This window comes from Schistocerca americana, chromosome 2, assembly GCF_021461395.2.
Source record: "Schistocerca americana isolate TAMUIC-IGC-003095 chromosome 2, iqSchAmer2.1, whole genome shotgun sequence".
NCBI classification, from domain to species: Eukaryota; Metazoa; Arthropoda; class Insecta; order Orthoptera; family Acrididae; genus Schistocerca; species Schistocerca americana.
Genome location: NC_060120.1, coordinates 658,192,842 through 658,212,945, shown reverse-complemented (window position 1 = coordinate 658,212,945; position 20,104 = coordinate 658,192,842). Strand labels below are relative to the sequence as shown.

Below are 20,104 nucleotides of genomic sequence, written 5' to 3'. Positions count from 1 at the left end.
GTACACTTTTTTTATCAGTCTTCTGACTGGTTTGATGCGGCCCGCCACGAATTTCTCTCCTGTGCTAATCTCTTCATCTCAGAGTAGCACTTGCAACCTACGTCCTCAATTATTTGCTGGGTGTATTCCAGTCGCTGTCAAATATGAGATGAATCGGATGGACTTCCCTTGTGAGGCGTTTTCGCACCTTTCGAAAACGGAATTGTTTGTCAGCGCCACTGTGAAACTTTCGCGGTTTGTAAGAAACGACGTGTTCTTTGTTTCAAGGGGTATTCGCCATTCTCGTCGTACTTGCCGTTAAGTACAGTTCTGTTTGTGTCAGAATGAGGTCGGACTTTGTTTGGTTGGTGTGAGCTGCATCGGAGTATCTACAATGATGACGACATCGGCTAAGATCAGTTCAGTTACTTGCTTTGGTGGACATTGAGCAACTGGTGACTTATTTCTGGAGTGCAGTTTAAATTTCTGCACGGGTTAATTCGCGATTACACCGCTTTCAGGCTTGTGGAAAATTATTACGAACGACAAAATGCAACCTTTGAGGTGGCGCATTTTTATGGAGTGGAAGCCGGTTATGGGAAAAAATCATAGCTCCTCAATCCGTCGTGCTGTAGGTTAAAAGTTTTCCTCCTCTCTTGCCTTGTTTACAGTTCTGTGATGAGAACATTTCCTACCGATTATACACTACTGGCCATTAAAATTGCTACACCAAGAAGAAATGCAGATGACAAATGGGTATTCATTGGACAAATATATTATACAACAGACATGTGATTACATTTTCACGCAATTTGGGTGCAGATCCTGAGAAATCAGTACCCAGAACAACCACTTCTGGCCGTAATAACGGCCTTAACACGCCTGGGCATTGAGTCAAACAGAGCTTGGATGGCGTGTACAGGTACAGCTGCCCATGCAGCTTCAACACGATACCACAGTTCATCAAGAGTAGTGACTGGCGTATTGTGACGAGCCAGTTGCTCGCCCACCGTTGACCATACGTTTCCAATTGGTTAAAGATCTGGGCAATGTACTGGCCAGGGTAGCAGTCGAACATTTTCTGTATCGAGAAAGGCCCGTAAAGGACCTGCAACATGCAGTCGTGCATTATCCTGCTGAAATGTAGGGTTTCGCAGGGATCGAATGAAGGCTAGAGTCACGGGTCGTACCACATCTGAAATGTAGCGTCCATTGTTCAAAGTGCCGTCAATGCGAACAAGAGGTGACCGAGACGCGTAACCCCATACCAACACGCCCGGTGATACGCCAGTATGGCGATGACGAATACACGCTTCCAATGTGCGTTCACCACAATGTCGCCAAACACGGATGCGACCATCATGATACTGTAAACAGAACCTGGATTGATCCCAAAAAATGACGTTTTGCCATTCGTGCACTCAGGTTCGTCGTTGAGTACACTATCGCAGGCGCTCCTGTCTGTGATGCAGCGTCAAGGGTAACCGCAGCTATGGTCTCCGAGCTGATAGTCCATGCTGCTGCAAACATCGTCGAACTGTTCGTGCAGATGGTTGTTGTCTTGCAAACGTCCCCATCTGTTGACTCAGGGAGCAAGACGTGGCTGCACGATCCGTTACAGCCATGCGGATAAGATGCCTGTCATCTCGACTGCTAGTGATACGAGGCCATTGAAATCCAGCACGGCGTTCCGTATTACCCTCCTGAACCCACCGATTCCATATTCTACTAACAGCCATTGGATCTCGACCAACGCGAACAGCAATGTCGCGATACGATAAACCGCAATCGCGATAGACTACAATCCGACCTTTATCGAAGTCGGAAACGTGATGCTACGCATTTCTCCTCCTTACACGAGGCATCACAAGAACGTTTCACCAGGCAACGCCGCTCAACTGCTGTTTGTGTATGAGAAATCGGTAGGAAACTTTCCTCATGTCAGCTCGTTGTAGGTGTCGCCACCGGCGCCAAGCTGGTGTGAATGCTCTGAAAAGCAAATCATTTGCATATCACAGCATTTTCTTCCTGTCGGTTGAATTTCGCGTCCGTAGCACCTCATCTTCATGGTGTAGCAATTTTAATGAATGGTAGTGTATGAAGGGCGTTCTGTTATTAGTACGACACATTTTTCTGGAAGCGTCAGCCACGTACCGCCTCCCGCATTCAACTCCACACAGATGGTACTTCGTTACTCTTTATGGTCTTCTGTGAGGCAGCGATGAGTCCACAGGGCACACAACTTTTGTGTACTCCAACTGGTGGACAAGTGCATCAGCACGGACGTCGAGTTGAGCAGTGATTTAGTTGATTGTTACCTGTCGACCACCTCGAATGATAGTGTCCGCACGTTCCAGTATTACAGGAGTCACATCCGTGTATGGCTCACTGGCTCGCGGGAGGTAGGACAGGTTTGCACCACCTTTTTGCGACGATGACAGACGATTCACCCAACGACTCAGTGAGGTTTTGTTCATTGCCAGGTCTTCGTATACATTCTGCAGGTGCCTATGAATGTCTGCGATACTTTGGTTTTCAGCCAAAAGATACCCGATGACATCCCTCTGCTTGGAATGTGTTTCCGTTACAGACGTCACGTTGATGGGTACCGGATAGCGCCGTTCACCCAGCGGAACTTCATGAAACTGTATAGCCTGAAGCAGGAATATTCCACAATGTCTCACAATAAATGTCGCTTTTTTTCAAAAGAAATTGGCCAGAAAAAGAAGTGTTGCATTACTTCACCCCTCGTACTTTGTGAGATTTGCTTCTTTTCTTACCGCTGAGAAGTTCCATGTTGGCTTGTAAATTAACTGCATTCTTTTGGTTACAGTATATCTGTCTATTAAAAAGATTCTTTTCTGGGTTATGTCCTTCCAAACGAAGTATTTTTTTCATTTGAGCGTGATGCAGCAACATGCTGCCACGCCGGCATATTGCTGTAATTCGTTGATGCCAACTGTCGGTCGTGATGTATCAGAGACAGTTCACTGAATTAAGCATTCTCTCTTTACATGAAAGTAGCTTTCCAATGCGAAAGTCGACGTCCTCCGTCATGGACTATCTCTACTTTCTCAACGTACTGTCGAGTGATCCGGCAATGGAAATCATGTGGAAATCATGTTCGTAGCATGTGTAATGATCTTTCCGTTTTAGGCTCAATGGTTACATGCCTAAGCGGTCGTCCTGGAGGCTGAAAGGAAACACGTTATTCAGTTTCCTGATTAATCAGTTTTCAATGGATGTTTTTGAATAGAAGCTACACAAAACTCATTATTATCTTTCTTACGTAAGACTGTGTATGTCTGTGTTTAGTCTGTTAAACATGCTAGGCCAGACTGACTTTGCGAAATTATTTTCTGAAGTATAGGGATTCATACTTACAGCATGGCTTACAGCTTCAGGGCTTGACTTTCACTGCGTATTGGAATAGCTCAGTATTCACACAGTTTACAGCAGGCAGGACTTGTGCTTTAGATTTTAACAAAGGTTCCCACAAGGAGAGTGGTAGCTAGTAATCCGCATCGCATTAGATTGTCTTTTCCTGCTGGGCCAAACACCTCAATTTACAGGGAATTCATATTACACTACAGACAAAGGAATTTCATGACCAAGCACAGTCATAGGATAAGAGTCCCATAGCAAATATCTGACGTGCAGCATTGTACAATCTGGGCGTCCGGAGAAAGCTGTTTAAATCAAGAGTGATTGAACATACATGTCTTGAGCAACAAAAGGGTAAATGGGTTTTTCCAACAGAGAACATCACTTGTTCTCAAGTTTTCTGGATTTGTAACACTAAGGCGAAGAAGGGTACAGTAACGTCCGTTAAGTTTATCAGGAACCGATGAACACTTCTGCAACATTCTTTAATTAAATAAGAAAAAAACTTTACGATTACATTGAATGAATGTAACTGCAAGTGGTGTGCCTATCTGTATTACTGTTAGCAAAAACATAAAACGAATTGATTGGGCAATACAACTCCCAATACCAATAAAGAAATACAGTCACTTCACAATATATTTATCTCCTTGGGCACTGAGTCCTCTGGCCCTGTTATAAACTGATAACTTTGGTCCCTGTACACATAACAAACAGATTAAATTCTCTTACCCCTAAAGCAACAACGGTGGAACGCGATATATTATGGTCTCTCATGAACAAAATATGCTAGCTACAGGCTCAGCGGTGCACAATGCTGGCCGTAACACTTTGAAATGTACATGAAATTCTTTTGGCTGATAAATGAAAACATCTGAGAAAAATCCATCTCTTTAGAAGGCATATAACCTGGACAGGGAGACTGTACTGATTGTGGTGAATTACTAACACTGGTTTTCCTTTTAAAAAATTATATTGCAAGTTAAGTTTGTCTTTTGACAACTGAATTTGGACAAAACAACACGTCATATTTACTGACTGATTCATGAACAATGAGATTTATACAGGTAGTATTATTTACCCTCACTAAACCAGTATAAATGCATATCATCAAATTACATATAGCTCCGTTAACACATCTTAGAAACATTACAAAAGTGAAAAATCTAACTAGCCTTTTTATCAAATGAGTATACGTACATTCTGGGGTTCCTCAGCAACTACAAATTATCAGTCAGTTCATGTATACTAACGCGCTGGCAAAACAGAAATCATAATTATTTAAGATATTTACCTTACTTGCATGAAGACTTCTTCTTGCATGTTCAACATTATTGACACACCTACATTAATCTAACACTTGGTAACTTCACGCAGCACACCACAAAAACTGCCTGCTCCGTCCTCTTTCGCTGACAGATAGCTACCTACAACTATGCGCCCACCGCTCTCTTACTGCAGTACTAATATCTCAGCCGAGAAAGATTATATTTGGCTCTACGGTCGTACACAGTCAGTAATCCGATTTATAAAGCCTATGAGAGAAATACATCGTTTATAATATCATAATTTCAGTTTAATTTACATTAATATTACTATCGTATACGGGTGCTAGATACAAGTGTGCCCCAGTAGACTCCTTTCACCTTGTCAGACAAAGAACTCCACGCGAGCACTAACCCGACATTAATAGTAATCCTCCAGAAAGCCCAATTTTATAATTTCTAATTTAGTAGTACCATCTTCAAGCACATAATATTTAATTTTAAGGGGTATATGCATTTAATAGTATGTAGCTTTACGCGGGTGCACATTTGACACAAGGCAAAAACCAAAACTGTAAAAATTCTGGTTGTAGCGTGCCGTTAATGCATTGCGCGGAAACCTGGTGATCGTAATAGCGTCAACAACACTTGTCCACGCACGCAGTGTACCTAAACAATTGTACTTCTCGACGTATCTGAGTTGTGTAGTGAAGCTGTGAATGCTGGCGTGAGCAGTAAAGACAATGACACATAAACACTGCAATTAGTGGCAGCGCAAGTGAGAGGTGCGGTTGACGTCAGCAGCCTTGATGATGACAGCACCAATGAGCGCAGACCTTGTAGAACTGTTTACTGCGGCTGCAACACAATATGGCTGCAGTGCCCCAGGAAGGGCACCAGGCTATCTTCTCAGCGTGTGCTGCCCAACAGGATTCGTCGACAGATGCGACTGATCTGGAGCAGTTTTCGGATGGCAAAAGCACGAGCGTGTAAAATAAACAACTTGTCAAAATAAGGCTTCGAAGAAGCAACTGATTTATAAAAGGTGTAACGTGTGTTAAATTCAGAAAAAGTTTTGGATGATGTTGAGTCTCTAACAGTAATTAAGTGATATGGCATTGTAGTAGACCAGGTTATTACGTTCCAGTAAATTTACCTAAGTAAAAGAGCTCCAAATTGAAGTTTTATTGCCCAGACCGCAGTTGATTCATATCCTGATAATTAGTTTCCGCAATGTTATACTGCGACCTTCAGATTATCGGATATCTGAATTATAAAGCCAGCTTGTGTGGCACACTGCCGTCTGGCCATTGAAAATATCGAGCTACACACACAGAAAAGATGCTCCAGTGCAACACTTAATACACTAAAAGAAAGGCCTATCAGCAATGCAAAGAGATCTCAAGTACATCAGATCGAGCATACACACACTGCTGTCAGATGTGTGTATGTCAAAAACAGGCACCATGCCTTACTGATATAGTTATGCCTTTTACTTGAGTGTACTTAGTGTTACGTGGGAGTATCTTTCCTGTAAATTTGCCTCCATGCTTTCAATTTCCAGATGGCAATGTGCACACGGACTGGCTTTATAATTCAAGTATCCGACGGTCTGAAAATGGCAATATAACTTTGACGAAACCAACTGCAATCTGGGACATGAAACTTCTATTTTCGAATCTTTTTTCACTTTGATGTAGATATCGCTTTCATTCTGACAACGTAATAACAGATTTCGCTAAATTCGTTTCCTGTTTAAGGTGTCTTCTGTTGCTGCTGCGGTCTTCAATCTTCCCTTTAGTTTTATGCAACAAACCCGTCTAGTCTCTAATACGAAGGAAACTTCATCTCTGAGTAACTACTGCAGCCTACATTCATTTGAATGAGTTTACTGTACTCAATCCTTAGTCTCTCTCTGTAATTTTTGCCCTCATGCCGGCCGAAGTGGCCGTGCGGTTCTGGGCGCTGCAGTTTGGAACCGCGAGACCGCTACGGTCGCAGATTCGAATCCTGCCTCGGGCACGGACGTGTGTGATGTCCTTAGGTTAGTTAGGTTTAACTAGTTCTAAGTTCTGGGGGACTAATGACCTCAGAAGTTGAGTCCCATAGTGATCAGAGCCATTTGAACCATTTTGCCCTCACACATCTCTGTATTACCAAATTGAAGTTTCCTCAGCGCCTCGGAAAGTGTTCTATCAACTGATTCCTCCCTTTTTACGTATCATGTTGTGGTATTCTGATTAACTAATTTTAATTAGTTAACCAGGCGCCACATCTAACCTTCAACATCCATCTGTAACACTACATTTAGCAAGCTCCTGTTCTCTTCTTGTTGAACTTTTGATGGTCCACTCATCTCTTCAGTGGAAGACCACATTCCACAAAAAATCTTTAAAAATACTGTCTAACACTAAATTTATATTCAGCTTTAACAAAAAAACTTTCAGTTATTCTCTCTTCATTTCATAACCTCTTTTGAAGCTAATATCCATTCCGTTCAGTTGATCCTCCAAGTTTATTGTCTTCTCTGACAAAATTACAACCATCATCGTCATCGGTATGGCGCACACGTGCAGTATATTTACACAGAAGGGCCAAAGAAACTGGTATAGGCATGCGTATTCAAATACAGAGACATGCGGGTAGGCAGTGTACGGCGCTGTGGTCGCCGTCGCCTACATATGGCAACAAGTGTCTGGCGCAGTTGTTAGATTGGTTACTGCTGGTACAATGGCAGGTTATCAAGATTTAAGGGATTTTGAACCTGATGTTATAGTCGTCGCACGGGCGATGGGAACAATATCTTCAATGTTCCGATAAAGTGGGGAATTTCCCGTAGACCATTTCACTAGTGTTCTGTGAATATCAGGAACCGGATAAATCATCAAGTCTCCGACATTACTACGGCAGGAAAAAGATCCTGCAAGAAGGAAACAAACATCGATTGAAGAGAATCGTTCAACGTGCCAGGAGTGTAACCCTTCCGCAGATTACTGCAGATTTCAATGCTGGGCTATCAACAAGTGTCGGCTTGCGAACATTTCAACGAAACATTCTCGATACGAGCTTTCAGAGCAGAAGGCCCACTCGTGTACCCTTGATGACTGCATGACACATAGCTTTACGCCTCGCCTGGGTCCGTCAACACCGACTTTGGGCTGTTGATGATTAGAAACATGTTGCCTGGTTGGACGAGTCTCGTTTGAAATTGGTTGGTTGGTTGGTTTTGGGGAAGGAGACCAGACAGCGTGGTCATCGGCCTCATCGGATTAGGGAAGGATTGAGAAGGAAGTCGGCCGTGCCCTTTCAGAGGAACCATCCCGGCATTTGCCTGAAATGATTTAGGGAAATCACGGAAAACCTAAATCAGGATGGCCGGACGCTCGTTTGAAATTGTATCGAGTGGATGGACGTGTACGGGTATGGAGACAACCTTACGAATCCATGGAACCTGCATGTAGGCAGGGGTCTGTTGAAGCTGGTGGAGGCAATGTAAAGTTGCGGGGCGTGTGCAGTTGGAGTGATATGGGACCTCTGATGGATCTAGGTACGACTCTGACAGGTGACACATGCATAAGCATCCTCTCTGATCACCTGCATTGGTTAATGTCGATTGTGCATTCCGACGGACTTGGGCAATTCCAGCAGGACAATGAAACCCAACACTTCATAATTGCTACAGAGTGGGTCCAGGAACACAATTCTGATTTTAAACACTTCCGCTGGCCACCAGACTCCCCAGACGCATATCAGGGATGCCTTGCAACATGCTGTTGCCCCCTCATACTCTTACGGATTTGTGGACAGCCCTGCAGAATTCGTGGTGTCACTTCCCTCCGGCACTACTTCAGACATTAGTCGACTCCATGCCGCGCCGTGTTGCTACACTTCTGGGTGCTCTCGGGTCCCCTTCACGATATTAGGCAGATGTACCAGTTGCTTTGGCTCCTCAGCGTGTAATACGTAATGACTGTCATTGTATAAAACAAAAATATATTGACTAAATAATACCAAGGTTTCTAATCCATTCCACCGCTGTGGCATTGGCATTTATAAAATCATACCACTTGCCCTTACAGCATCGGAGGAGCAATCCTCTCTTACGTAATGGATGCACCAGCTTATCATTTATGTTTTATGGTTTGATTTGACATTGCACTTGTGCAGCTTCTTTTAAAATTGTGACGAGGCTTAATGGCATAAAAATATTTTAAGGTGGGTTTTAAATCAGGACGTCTGTAATTCTCACACGTCTGCCGGAATAAGAAGGATTTTTTTTATCTGGTATTCTTGTTTGTAGCACTTGAAAATGAGATAGTGTTGCCCCGAAACATGATGTGGCAATAATCACATGACTTACAACTGGGCTGAATACTCTCAATATTCCTCTCTTGTATGTCTCGCAGAAACAATGTATCACAGTCACAACTCGGAGATTCACAATATCTCATTTATAGGGTGCGTAAGAGCACCGATTACATCAAGAGTGGATTCTAGTTCATTTGATACACACTTTCCTGTAAAGTTCTTTAGCGATATCATTACAATTGTTTTTCTCGAACCATTTCAGTTCTTTTTCATTTCTAGTGTGTCAGTAGCTATTGCTACAATGATATCATACTTTCGAATTACTGGAAGCTACATGTTCAGCACACAGTATGGCCTATTTCCTCTTTTCATACGAGACAATTATGTCGTGATGAATAGATATTTCCTTATTCTCTTCACCGAGCGAGGTGGCGCAATGGTTAGCACACTGGACTCGCATTCGGGAGGACGACGGTTCAATCCCGTCTCCGGCCATCCTGATTTAGGTTTTCCGTGATTTCCCTAAATCGCTTCAGGCAAATGCCGGGATGGTTCCTTTGAAAGGGCACGGCCGATTTCCTTCCCCATCCTTCCCTAAGCCGAGCTTGCGCTCCGTCTCTAATGACCTCGTTGTCGACGGGACGTTAAACACTAATATCCTCCTCCTCCTTATTCTCTTCTATATTGTGGTAATCTCTAACAAGGTCTTAGTTCTGAGTATCTGTGGTGGGTAGATCCTGCTTAGCAGAGGAAGTCAGTAGATAGAAGTTAGTCTGTTTGTACCAGTAGTCATGCGCATCCTCTTGTTGAGCTGCTCATCGATGAGGATGGTATGACAACTATTATACCACAGCGGAGCACATTACTCTGCGTCCGAAAAATCCGCTGCAAGAGCCGATGTCCTCAAAGTCACAACTGAAATTCCCCCGCCCCCCTTCCCCCAGGTGATGCCACACAGCTCCTTGATGATGTTTTCCGCGAGTTTTTATCTTGGCTGATGGGTCTCCCAGACGTTTTCTATAAGATAGCGTACTGAAGCCACACCTTTGTTGGACGTCCTGACTATGAACATGTGGACTAGCTTAGATAACCGAACACTAGCGCAGTGCCCCTCTCAGGACCAAATGACTAAAAAACTGGGACCATCAAATTTTGTCTTACAAACAAACATAGAAAAATACAATGTCATCGGCAAACCTCAAAGTTTACATTTTTTCACATTCAGTTGTAATTACTTCTCTCATACCTCTTTCGCTTCCCACACAGTCTGCTCAATCTACAGGCTGGATAACATAGCAGATAGACGAGAAAACCTCTCTCATTTCCTTATCCACTACTGCTTCCGTTTCATGCCCTTCGACTCTTAAAACTACAATCCGTTTTCTGAACATATTGTTGGCAACTCTACGTTTTTCCATCTCTTCCTTTCCACCATCCGAAACAGTACATTGCACCTTCACTGTCTAAATCTACAAATGTTGTAGAGGTAAGTTTACCACTCCTCAGTCTCTCTTTTATGGTTCGTAGTACGCACAGTACTGCCTCGCGATTTTCTGCTCATATCTGCAACACAAACTGATCTTCGCCGAAGTAGGCTTTCATCAGTTTTTCCATTTTCCTATAAATACTTCTTGACAGGTTTTAGCACCCGACCCTTATTGAAATTGGGAGAATTACTTTATCCCTGAAGTAAGAGGATATATCACCTATCTCGTACACCTCGCACACCAGGTGGAATAATTTCGTCAGGGGTGACTCAAGTTCTCAGTCATTCCCACGAAATGGAAATTCCAGAGGAGTTGTTTCGACTAAGGTCCTCCAGTGCTCTGTCAAATTCCTCTCTCACTCCCATATCATCTACTTCCTCTTCGCTTTCTATGATATTGTTACCTTTGTATACCTTATAGATACTGAAGTGACAGAAGTCATAGGATACTTACTAATGTCACGTCGGACCTACTTTTGACCGTCGTAATGCAGCAACTCGACGTCGCATGGACTCAACAGGTCGTTGGAAGTCCCCTGCAAAAATACTTAGCCACGCTTTCTCTACAGCAGTCCATAATTGCCTAAGTGTTGCTGGTGCAGGATTTTGTGTGGCCAAATTATTCGCTCGGTCTGTCCAGAATGTTCTTCAAACCAATCGCTACCAGTTTTGGTTTGGTGACATGTTTGGGATTATGAATCACATGAATGGCTGGAAATGATCTCCAGGTAGCCGAATATAAACATTTCCATTCAGTGATCGGTTCAGATGGACCAGAGTATCGGGTCCAGTCCATGTAAACACAGCCCACACTATTGTGGAGCCGCCACCAGCTTGCACAGTGCCTCGTTGACAACGTGGGTCCGTGGCTTCTTTGGGGTCTGCGCCACACTCGAACCCTACAGTCAGTTTTACCACCGGAAGTCGGGACTCGTCGGGACAGATCACAGTTTTCCAGTCGGTAAAGACCGAGCGAGGTGGCGCAGTGGTTAGCACACTGGACTCGCATTCGGGAGGACGACGGTTCAATCCCGTCTCCAGCCATCCTGATTTAGGTTTTCCGTGATTTCCCTAAATCGTTTCAGGCAAATGCCGAGATGGTTCCTTTGAAAGGGCACGGCCGATTTCCTTCCCAATCCTTCCCTAAGCCGAGCTTGCGCTCCGTCTCTAATGACCTCGTTGTCGACGGGACGTTAAACACTAACCACCACCATCCAGTCGGTAAAGGTTCTACAAATATGGTCACGAGACCGCAGAGGCGCTGCAGGCAATGTCGCACTCTTCTCAGTCATCTGATGTCATGGCCCACTAACGCCAAGTTTCGATGTACCGTTCTAACTCATACATTGACTTTTGTGGTTATTTCAAGCCGTCTTGGTTGGCCCTTAGCACTGACAACACTACGCAAACGCCACTGCTCTCGGCCGCTAGGTGAACGTCGTCGACCACGGCGTTGTCCGTGGTGACAGGTATTGCCTGAAATGTGTGGTGCTCTCGGCAAACTCTTTACACTGTGCATCTCTAAATATTAAACTACATAACGATTTCCGAAATGGAATACCCGATGCTTCTAGTTAAACTACCATTCCGCGTTCAGTGTCTACTGACTCATGTCGTTCGGTCATAATCACGTAGAAAAACTGTTTACACGAATCAAGTAGAAATGGTAGGTCCGCCATACCCTACCGTTTTATACGCGATACTACCACCATCTGTATATGTGCATATCGCTGACCCATGACATTGTCACAGTATATATTCCTCCTATCGTAGTTTCTCTTTTTTCAAAGGATCCCTTTACATTTCCTACAGATGGCATCTAAATATCCCCTAATCAATGATGCTTCCACAGCGTAGCATTTGTGTTCTTACAGTTTCTGTTTAGACATTTTACAATTTCTGTAAATTTCATGTTTTGATTGTCTGTATTCCCTTTGTGTTGCCTTCCTTTATTGCATTTTTATATTTCCTCCTTTCGTCAAATATATTCAACATACGTGTTGGCCAATGATTTCTTGCAGGCCTTGTCTTTTTACCGGTTAGATCCTCCGCTGCGTACACTAGCTCATCTCTCAAAGCTATCCATTCATCCTCTATACAATTCGTTCCCCTTTTTCAGTCAAACGTTGCCTGATACTATTTTTGTAATCTGAAAATCCTGTTCTTTCAATTTATCCACATCTCATCTCCTTAATTTTTTAGCTTTCTGACATTTCTTCAGTTTTAATCTGCCATTCATAACGAATAAAATACTGTCAGAGGCTACTGCAGCCTCAGAAAATGTATTACTGTTTATGATCTGGTTTCGGAAATCCTGTGTTAACATTATGCCAACGGCCTTGCCGCAACGGTAACTCCGGTTCCCGTCAGGTCACCGAGGTCAACGCTGTCGGACTGGGCTTGTACTTGGATGGGTGCCCAGCGCTGTTGGCAAGCGGGGTGCACTCAGCCCTTGTGAGGCAAACTGAGGAGCTACTTGATTGAGAAGTAGCGGCTCCGGTCTCGTAAACTGACATACGGCCGGGAGAGCGGTGTGCTGACCACATGCCCCTCCATATCTACATCCAGCGACGCCTGTGAGCTGACGATGACACGGCGGCCAGTCGGTGACGTTGGGCTTTCATGGCCTGTTCGGGGGGAGTTCAGTTTTTTTGTGATAACATTATAGAATCTATCCAGGTCCATTCCAAGTATAAAGCCTTTAGTCATTATATTCCATAGATTAATTATAACTCAACCCATGTTAGTTTAATTCATCTTGATGGATAAAACAACCGTTTTGGGAACAAACAAGCACCGTGTTTTTCAGAAGGAAGTAGATTAAGTTTCATTCCATTCATTGTCTCTTTTTAGATGTACAAGGTTAGTATCAATACTACAGACAAATTTTCGGGTGTATCTGGCAGGTGCTGCTACTGTGCAGTGACATCAGAAACCTACGATGTCCATTGTCTTATTATGGAGTAATTTTATGTAAGGATAAGTGATTTATTCTCTCCGTGGCTGCGTTAAATTAAAATTATCAACAAAAGCAAACGACTCAGTTATTGTGTGCATTCAGACCTCTGTAATGACGAGGCCAGAGGAACGGGTTACCAAACTGGCTAAAGACGTTTAAGATCAGTCCACATTCAAGGTGACGTTCACACGATGGAACTGCAATATTTTTGGAGACATACTGAATTTTCTGTCGTATTGCCCTGCGGAGGCATTTGTAGAAAGCAGCTGTTCAGAATGTCGACTTGCATGGTCATGACAACGAACGATGGACTATAACATACTTTCCAACAACGCATTTTATTGCCTAACTTATTCAACGGCTGCAATCAGTTCTTTAGAAGATTCCCCTAGATTTTCGTAAACTATCTTCGGGCTCTTATCGTGTGACCGAATTGTCTGCATAATTTGAAAATTACGATTAGTGCACGAATGCCCAAACTGTATATCAAATGACATTCAACCATTGATGATATTGTGCGTCAATGCCTACTAATTGTGGAGTGTCGTAAGGTTACGAATTATTATTGTCTATGGTCTACAAAAACCGTAAGGGTATCTTCAAGAAAAACTTTGTTGATGGCTTCTTCAGTTTCTCCTGAAAGATAGTTGCTGACTAACGGAGACCACGAATTCAGTGTATCGTACCACCCCACACCAAACTGTGACGGTTTCGCAGCAGCATTGCCATACGCCATGTAGGCAGGTAATTTTTTGGTTTACAGCCTCAGTTCCATTGGGAATCTGCTCAAAAGTGAATTCAAATTACTCGTGAACAAAAAGAACATGTATTATTACTGTATCTATAACTACATTACACTTTAATTATGTTAGTATTACACTTTAATTATGTTAGTAAACATGGAATAATTTTAATTTTACTGTAAATAGCAAGGATCACTCTCATCAATAATAAGTGAAGATGTTTACTTGGTCCAATTTTTGTTCTACCAACTCTGAGACACAATCAAATGGAGCTACAAGTAAGATTCTGTCTCAAAAATACACCAACAGAAGATACAACATTCAAACTTCTTTGTGCAATTTAGTAACAGAATGATATTTCAACTACATTCACATATGCTTGTGAATATCTGTTAATGGCTGATGAATTTAAATCTTTGCCTCTTTTAAAGTCAACGATTCCACGATTAGTCCTTACAATAAAACTTTATATCTTTCAGGTAAAAAAATAAATGGCATCTACGGCTTTTTCAAAAATATACCGGAAGGAATACATAATATTATAAAATTCCTTTGCTAACGAAAATTGGCGACAGATATTTAATGTAGGACAATGAATACGGATTCCTGAATGACTTAACGACAACTTTGCCAAACTTCTCTGGATCATTGACCGCTTTTGCATACTCTGCGCCGTGTTCCTCGGAGGTAAGGCCAAATCCGCTCGTGATACAGAAGTAAACACCGATGACTAAGCAGTAATCCATGTCCTTCTTCAGCTCCTCGAAGGTGTAGGCCTCTGCCTGCTGTTCCATGCCCAGACGCCGCAGCAGGCCCACCAGCGTGCTGTGGTACTCGCGCAGCAGGTCCTCCACGTGGTGCCGATGGACGTCTTCGCTGGCGCTCGAGTACAGGAAGTACAGCAGATCCGAGGCCGGGCTGGTTACTGATGAACACTGTAATTCCACCAAACACTCAGCCATTAGGAAAATTTCTAGAGATTGAGAGATTCTCAGATGTAAAGGGCGCCTAATCTTTCTTGTTATTTTTCTGTTTCTTTCATAACTACATTTCACGTTCGTATACGGTCAGTCTTTGGTGTGACGTCATAAGCGCGCGACGGCGTGTGAGATCGCTCTCTAAGTTTTCATCTATTTTTAGGTTGCAGATATATATTTTAACGGTTTTTGTGATAATACTTACTACATAAGTGACTTATCAGTGGTTTCTTCATTCACCTCTGCCTTTCTTGTGTTGTGACCTGATGTTTGTGAGTGTTTCGTATCGAGCAACTTGACCTCTTACCGGTGATTACATTCCGCGCTGACCAGTTGCAGCTGTAGCGGCGCATCTAAAGCTAAGTACTAATTAATTGTTTGTGTATAGTAGTTTATTTAGGAACTTTAGTAGTCTTCAACCGGTGTTCTTGGTGTTTTCCGGTGAAATAACTTCAGAAGAAATTTTAGCGAACTGCTTTCAGTTTCGTTACTGTCATTAGACGTTTGATTTTCTTTCTGTGTTAGTATTTTGTTATATTCTCATTTGTTGTTGATTAATACTGTCAATAATAGTAGTTACTTTCCTTGTAGAGCAAGTTTGTGATTACTGTAGTCAGTTTTCAACATCTTCTTATTGTAGTAGCGGAACTTAGATAAAGTTGTTTTCTTGTTTCAATAACTGTAAAATTTTACCATGAGTGAGAAGTGTGAGCTTTGCCGTAGGTTCGTGAGTAGTGGATTGCGGTGTGAGACTTGTTCGAAGTATTTTCACTAGGGGGAATGCAGTGGGGAGGCCAGTGGGCATTCTGGTGAGATCATCTCCTGGAACTGCAGGTTATGTAGCAAGAGCAAGTTGATAGAGGAGCAGGAGCGTAAGATCTGTGCCCTTCACGTGCAGTTGAAAAACGCACAGGAAGAGCTAGATAGGATGAGGAGGGAGAAGGGGGTTGGGGAATGGGAGCTGGCTGTTGGCAAGAGATTTGCTAGGAGAAGGAGATTTTCAGATAGTTTTACTATTGGTGTTTGTAATAGATATGACCAACTGTCAGTGTCTAGTGGAGAGGAATCTCTAGTAGTTGTAGATGTAGGAAGTATGCAGCAGACCTCAGCAGTTACGGTGGCTAGGACAGTTGCCAAGTCTAAGAGAAAGAAGAAGGTTCTGCTGTTAGGTAGTTCTCATGGTAGAGGTGTAGGCCAGCAGTTGCAGGAAGTTTTGGGGAGTGAGTACCAGGTCACCAGCATTGTGAAGCCTAATGCAGGATTGGCTCAGGTGACTTTTAACATAGGGGGGTTATGTAGGGATTTTACAAAAGAGGATCAGGTAGTGATTGTGAGTGGGGCTGGTAATAGTATTGATAGGGATGGGGAGTATGACATAGATGGTGACCTGGAAAAGATAGCCACTCAGACTGGCAACACGAATGTGCATTTCGTGGAACTGTTTCAGCGTCACGATCGGCCTCATCTTAATACAGCCGTCAGGCGTAATAACATGTGACTTGGGGGTGCGCTGATGACAGAAGGCATGAGTCACATTTCAGTGGTGTCTGTGGAGTCTATCAGCAGGACGGGTTTCACTAGACATGGCCTGCACCTCAACAGGTATGGAAAGGGAAGGTTGGCAAAGCTTACAGGTGACAGCATAGGTGGGGGTGGTGGGATCACTCATGGGAAAATTCCGGTAGTTGTGGGTGTTAGAGCTGTACCTTTTTTATACTGAAGTCAGCTGACAGGTATTCCTGCTTAAGGGAAGTCTCTCTAACAAAGAAACCACTTTCGACCAAGCTTAGGTATCCGATTAATGAAGGAATTAGTATATTTCATCAAAACATACAAGGAATTAAAGATAAAGTTAGTGAACTGCTTATAGATGTTGACTCTGAAATTATTGTTATATCTGAACACTTCTTAAATAAGGAGATAATTCAGAGGCTTCCTTTACCAGGATACAGGTTGGCTGGCAGCTTTTCTAGGAGCTCTTTGCGGTGTGGGGGAGTAGCCATGTATGTGAAAAACGGTATCCCATTTGAGTCAATTGATGTTTCAAAGTACTGCACTGAAAAGGTGTTTGAATGTTGTGTCGGTGTGGTTAAATTTAACGGAGCTAAACTTCTAACTGTTGTTATTTATAGATCCCCAGACTCCGATTTCACAACATTTTTGTTAAAGCTAGAGGAGGTTCTTGGTTCACTTTATAGGAAATACAAAAAGTTAGTTATATGTGGACTTCAATATTAATTGTATAAGTGATTGTGCAAGGAAGAGGATTCTGGTAGACCTCTTTAATTCATATAATCTTATGCAAACCGTATTCTTTCCAACGAGAGTGCAAGGGAACAGTAGAACAACCATAGACAATATTTTTGTTCATTCGTCATTACTAGAAGGGCATTCTGTTAGCAAAATGGTGAATGGCCTTTCAGATCATGATGCACGAATTTTAAGTCTAAAAGATTTTTGTGCTGCAACACATGTTAAATATAGTTACCAACTTTTTAGGAAAGCTGATCCAGTTGCTGTAGAGACTTTTGTAAACCTTATCAAGGAACAAGAGTGGCAAGATGTTTATAGCGCTAATACAGTAGACGATAAATATAATGCTTTCCTCAAGACTTTTCTCATGCTCTTTGAAAGTTGCTTTCCGTTAGAACGTTCAAAACAGGGTACTAGCACAAACAGGCAGCCTGGGTGGCTGACTAAAGGTATAAGAATATCTTGTAGAACAAAGTGGCAATTATATCAAAACGTTAGAAACAGTCACAATCTAAGTGCAGTAGCCCATTACAAACAGTATTGCAAGATGCTTAAAAAAGTTATTAGGAAGGCAAAAAGTATGTGGTATGCAGATAGAATAGCTAAGTCTCAGGATAAAATTAAAACCATATGGTCAGCCGTAAAGGAAGTGGCTGGTCTGCAGAGACAGGTCGAGCATATAGAATCAGCGCGTAGTGGGAATGTCCGTGTTACTGTTAAGTCGCATATATGTACAGTGTTTAATAATCACTTTCTGAATATAGCAGGTGAACTAAATAGAAACCTAGTCCCAACAGGGAATCATATAGCGCTCGTAGAAAAAAGTGTTCCGAGACTGTTACCTGAAATGCTCCTCCATGATACTGACAAGAGGGAGATTGAGTTAATAATTAAATCACTAAAGACCAAGAACTCTCATGGATATGACGGGGTATCTAGCAGAATACTGAAGTATTGTTCCATGTATGTTAGCCCAGTACTTAGCCATATCTGTAACTTTTCCTTTAGGAGTGGTCGGTTTCCTGACCGATTAAAGTACTCGGTAGTGAAGCCACTTTATAAAAAGGGAGACAGGGATAATGTTGATAATTATAGACCTATTTCTATGCCATCGGTGTTTGCTAAAGTTATCGAGAGGGTTGTATATACAAGGTTACTGCAGCATTTAAATTCACATAATTTGCTGTCAAATGTACAGTGTGGTTTTAGAAATGGCTAAACAACTGAAAATGCTATAGTCTCTTTTCTGTGTGAGGTTTTGGACGGATTAAATAAAAGGTCGCGAACGTTAGGTGTTTTCTTTGATTTAACGAAAGCTTTTGACTGTGTTGACCACAAAATATTACTGCAGAAGTTGAAACATTATGGAGTAAGGGGAGTAGCTTACAATTGGTTCGCCTCTTACTTTAAGAACAGAAAGCAGAAGGTAATTCTCCGCAATATTGAGAGTTATAATGATGTTCAGTCCCAATGGGGCACTGTTAAATGGGACGTTCCCCAAGGATCAGTGCTGGGGCCACTGCTGTTTCTTATTTATATAAATGATATGCCTTCTAGTATTACGGTGATTCAAAAATATTTCTGTTTGCTGATGACACCAGCTTGGTAGTGAAGGATCTTGTGTGTAATATTGAAACATTATCAAATAATGTCGTTCATGAAATAAGTTTGTGGCTTGTGGAAAATACTTTGATGCTAAATCACAGTGAGACTCAGTTTTTACAGTTTCTAACTCACATTTCAACAAGAACTGATATTTTAATCAGACAGAATGGGCATGTTATAAGCGAGACGGAACAGTTAAAGTTCCTAGGTGTTTGGATAGATAGTAAGCTGTTGTGGAAAGCCCATGTCCAGGATCTTGTTCAGAAACTAAATGCCGCTTTATTTACCATTAGAACAGTATCTGAAATAAGTGACATTTCAACACGAAAAGTAGTCTACTTCGCATATTTTCATACGCTTATGTCATATGGTATTATTTTTTGGAGTAATTCTTCTGATTCAAAAAGGGTATTTTAGGCTCAAAAACGGGCTGTTCGAGCTATGTGTGGTGTAAGTTCGAAAACCTCTTGTCGATCCCTATTCAATAGTCTGGGAATTCTGACATTGCCCTCACAGTATATATTTTCTTTAATGTCGTTTGTTGTTAGCAATATTATCTTATTCCCAAGAGTTAGCAGCTTTCACTCAGTTAATACTAGGCAGAAATCAAATCTGCATGTGGAATGCACTTCCTTGACTCTTGTGCAGAAAGGAGTGCAGTATTCTGCTGCATCCATTTTCAATAAGCTACCACAAGAACTCAAAAATCTTAGCAGTAGCCCAAACGCTTTTAAGTCTAAACTGAAGAGTTTCCTCATGGCTCACTCCTTCTATTCTGTCGAGGAGCTCCTGGAAGAGCTAAAAAATTAAGCAAATTCCAGTGTTACATTCTTGATTTTCTTTATTTAAACTAACGACGTGTCAGCTAAATATGTTTCTTATAATTCATTTAATCTGTTTCTACAATCGTGTTATAATTTCATGTATTGACTCGTTCCATGACCATGGAGATTTCTCCTTAATGTGGTCCCACGGAACAATAAATAAATAAATAAAAATAAATTAATGATGGGCCCTGCAAGACCACTGAACAGCGTGTGGCCGCTCTATAGGTTCAAATGGTTCAAATGGCTCTGAGCACTATGGGACTTAACATCTATGGTCATCAGTCCCCTAGAACTTAGAACTACTTAAACCTAACTAAC

At 42.3% G+C, this 20,104-nt stretch overlaps 1 protein-coding gene across 1 annotated transcript in view; it reads right to left on the bottom strand.

Moving 5' to 3' along the window:
• The window catches only part of LOC124594297, a 36,095-nt gene that overhangs the window by 1,838 nt on the left and 14,153 nt on the right, over window positions 1-20,104 (bottom strand). Inside the window, exon 2 of the mRNA XM_047132659.1 lies at window positions 14,791-15,059. Coding sequence (XP_046988615.1) covers window positions 14,791-15,059 — 269 coding nt within the window. The remainder of the gene's footprint in view (window positions 1-14,790; window positions 15,060-20,104) is intronic.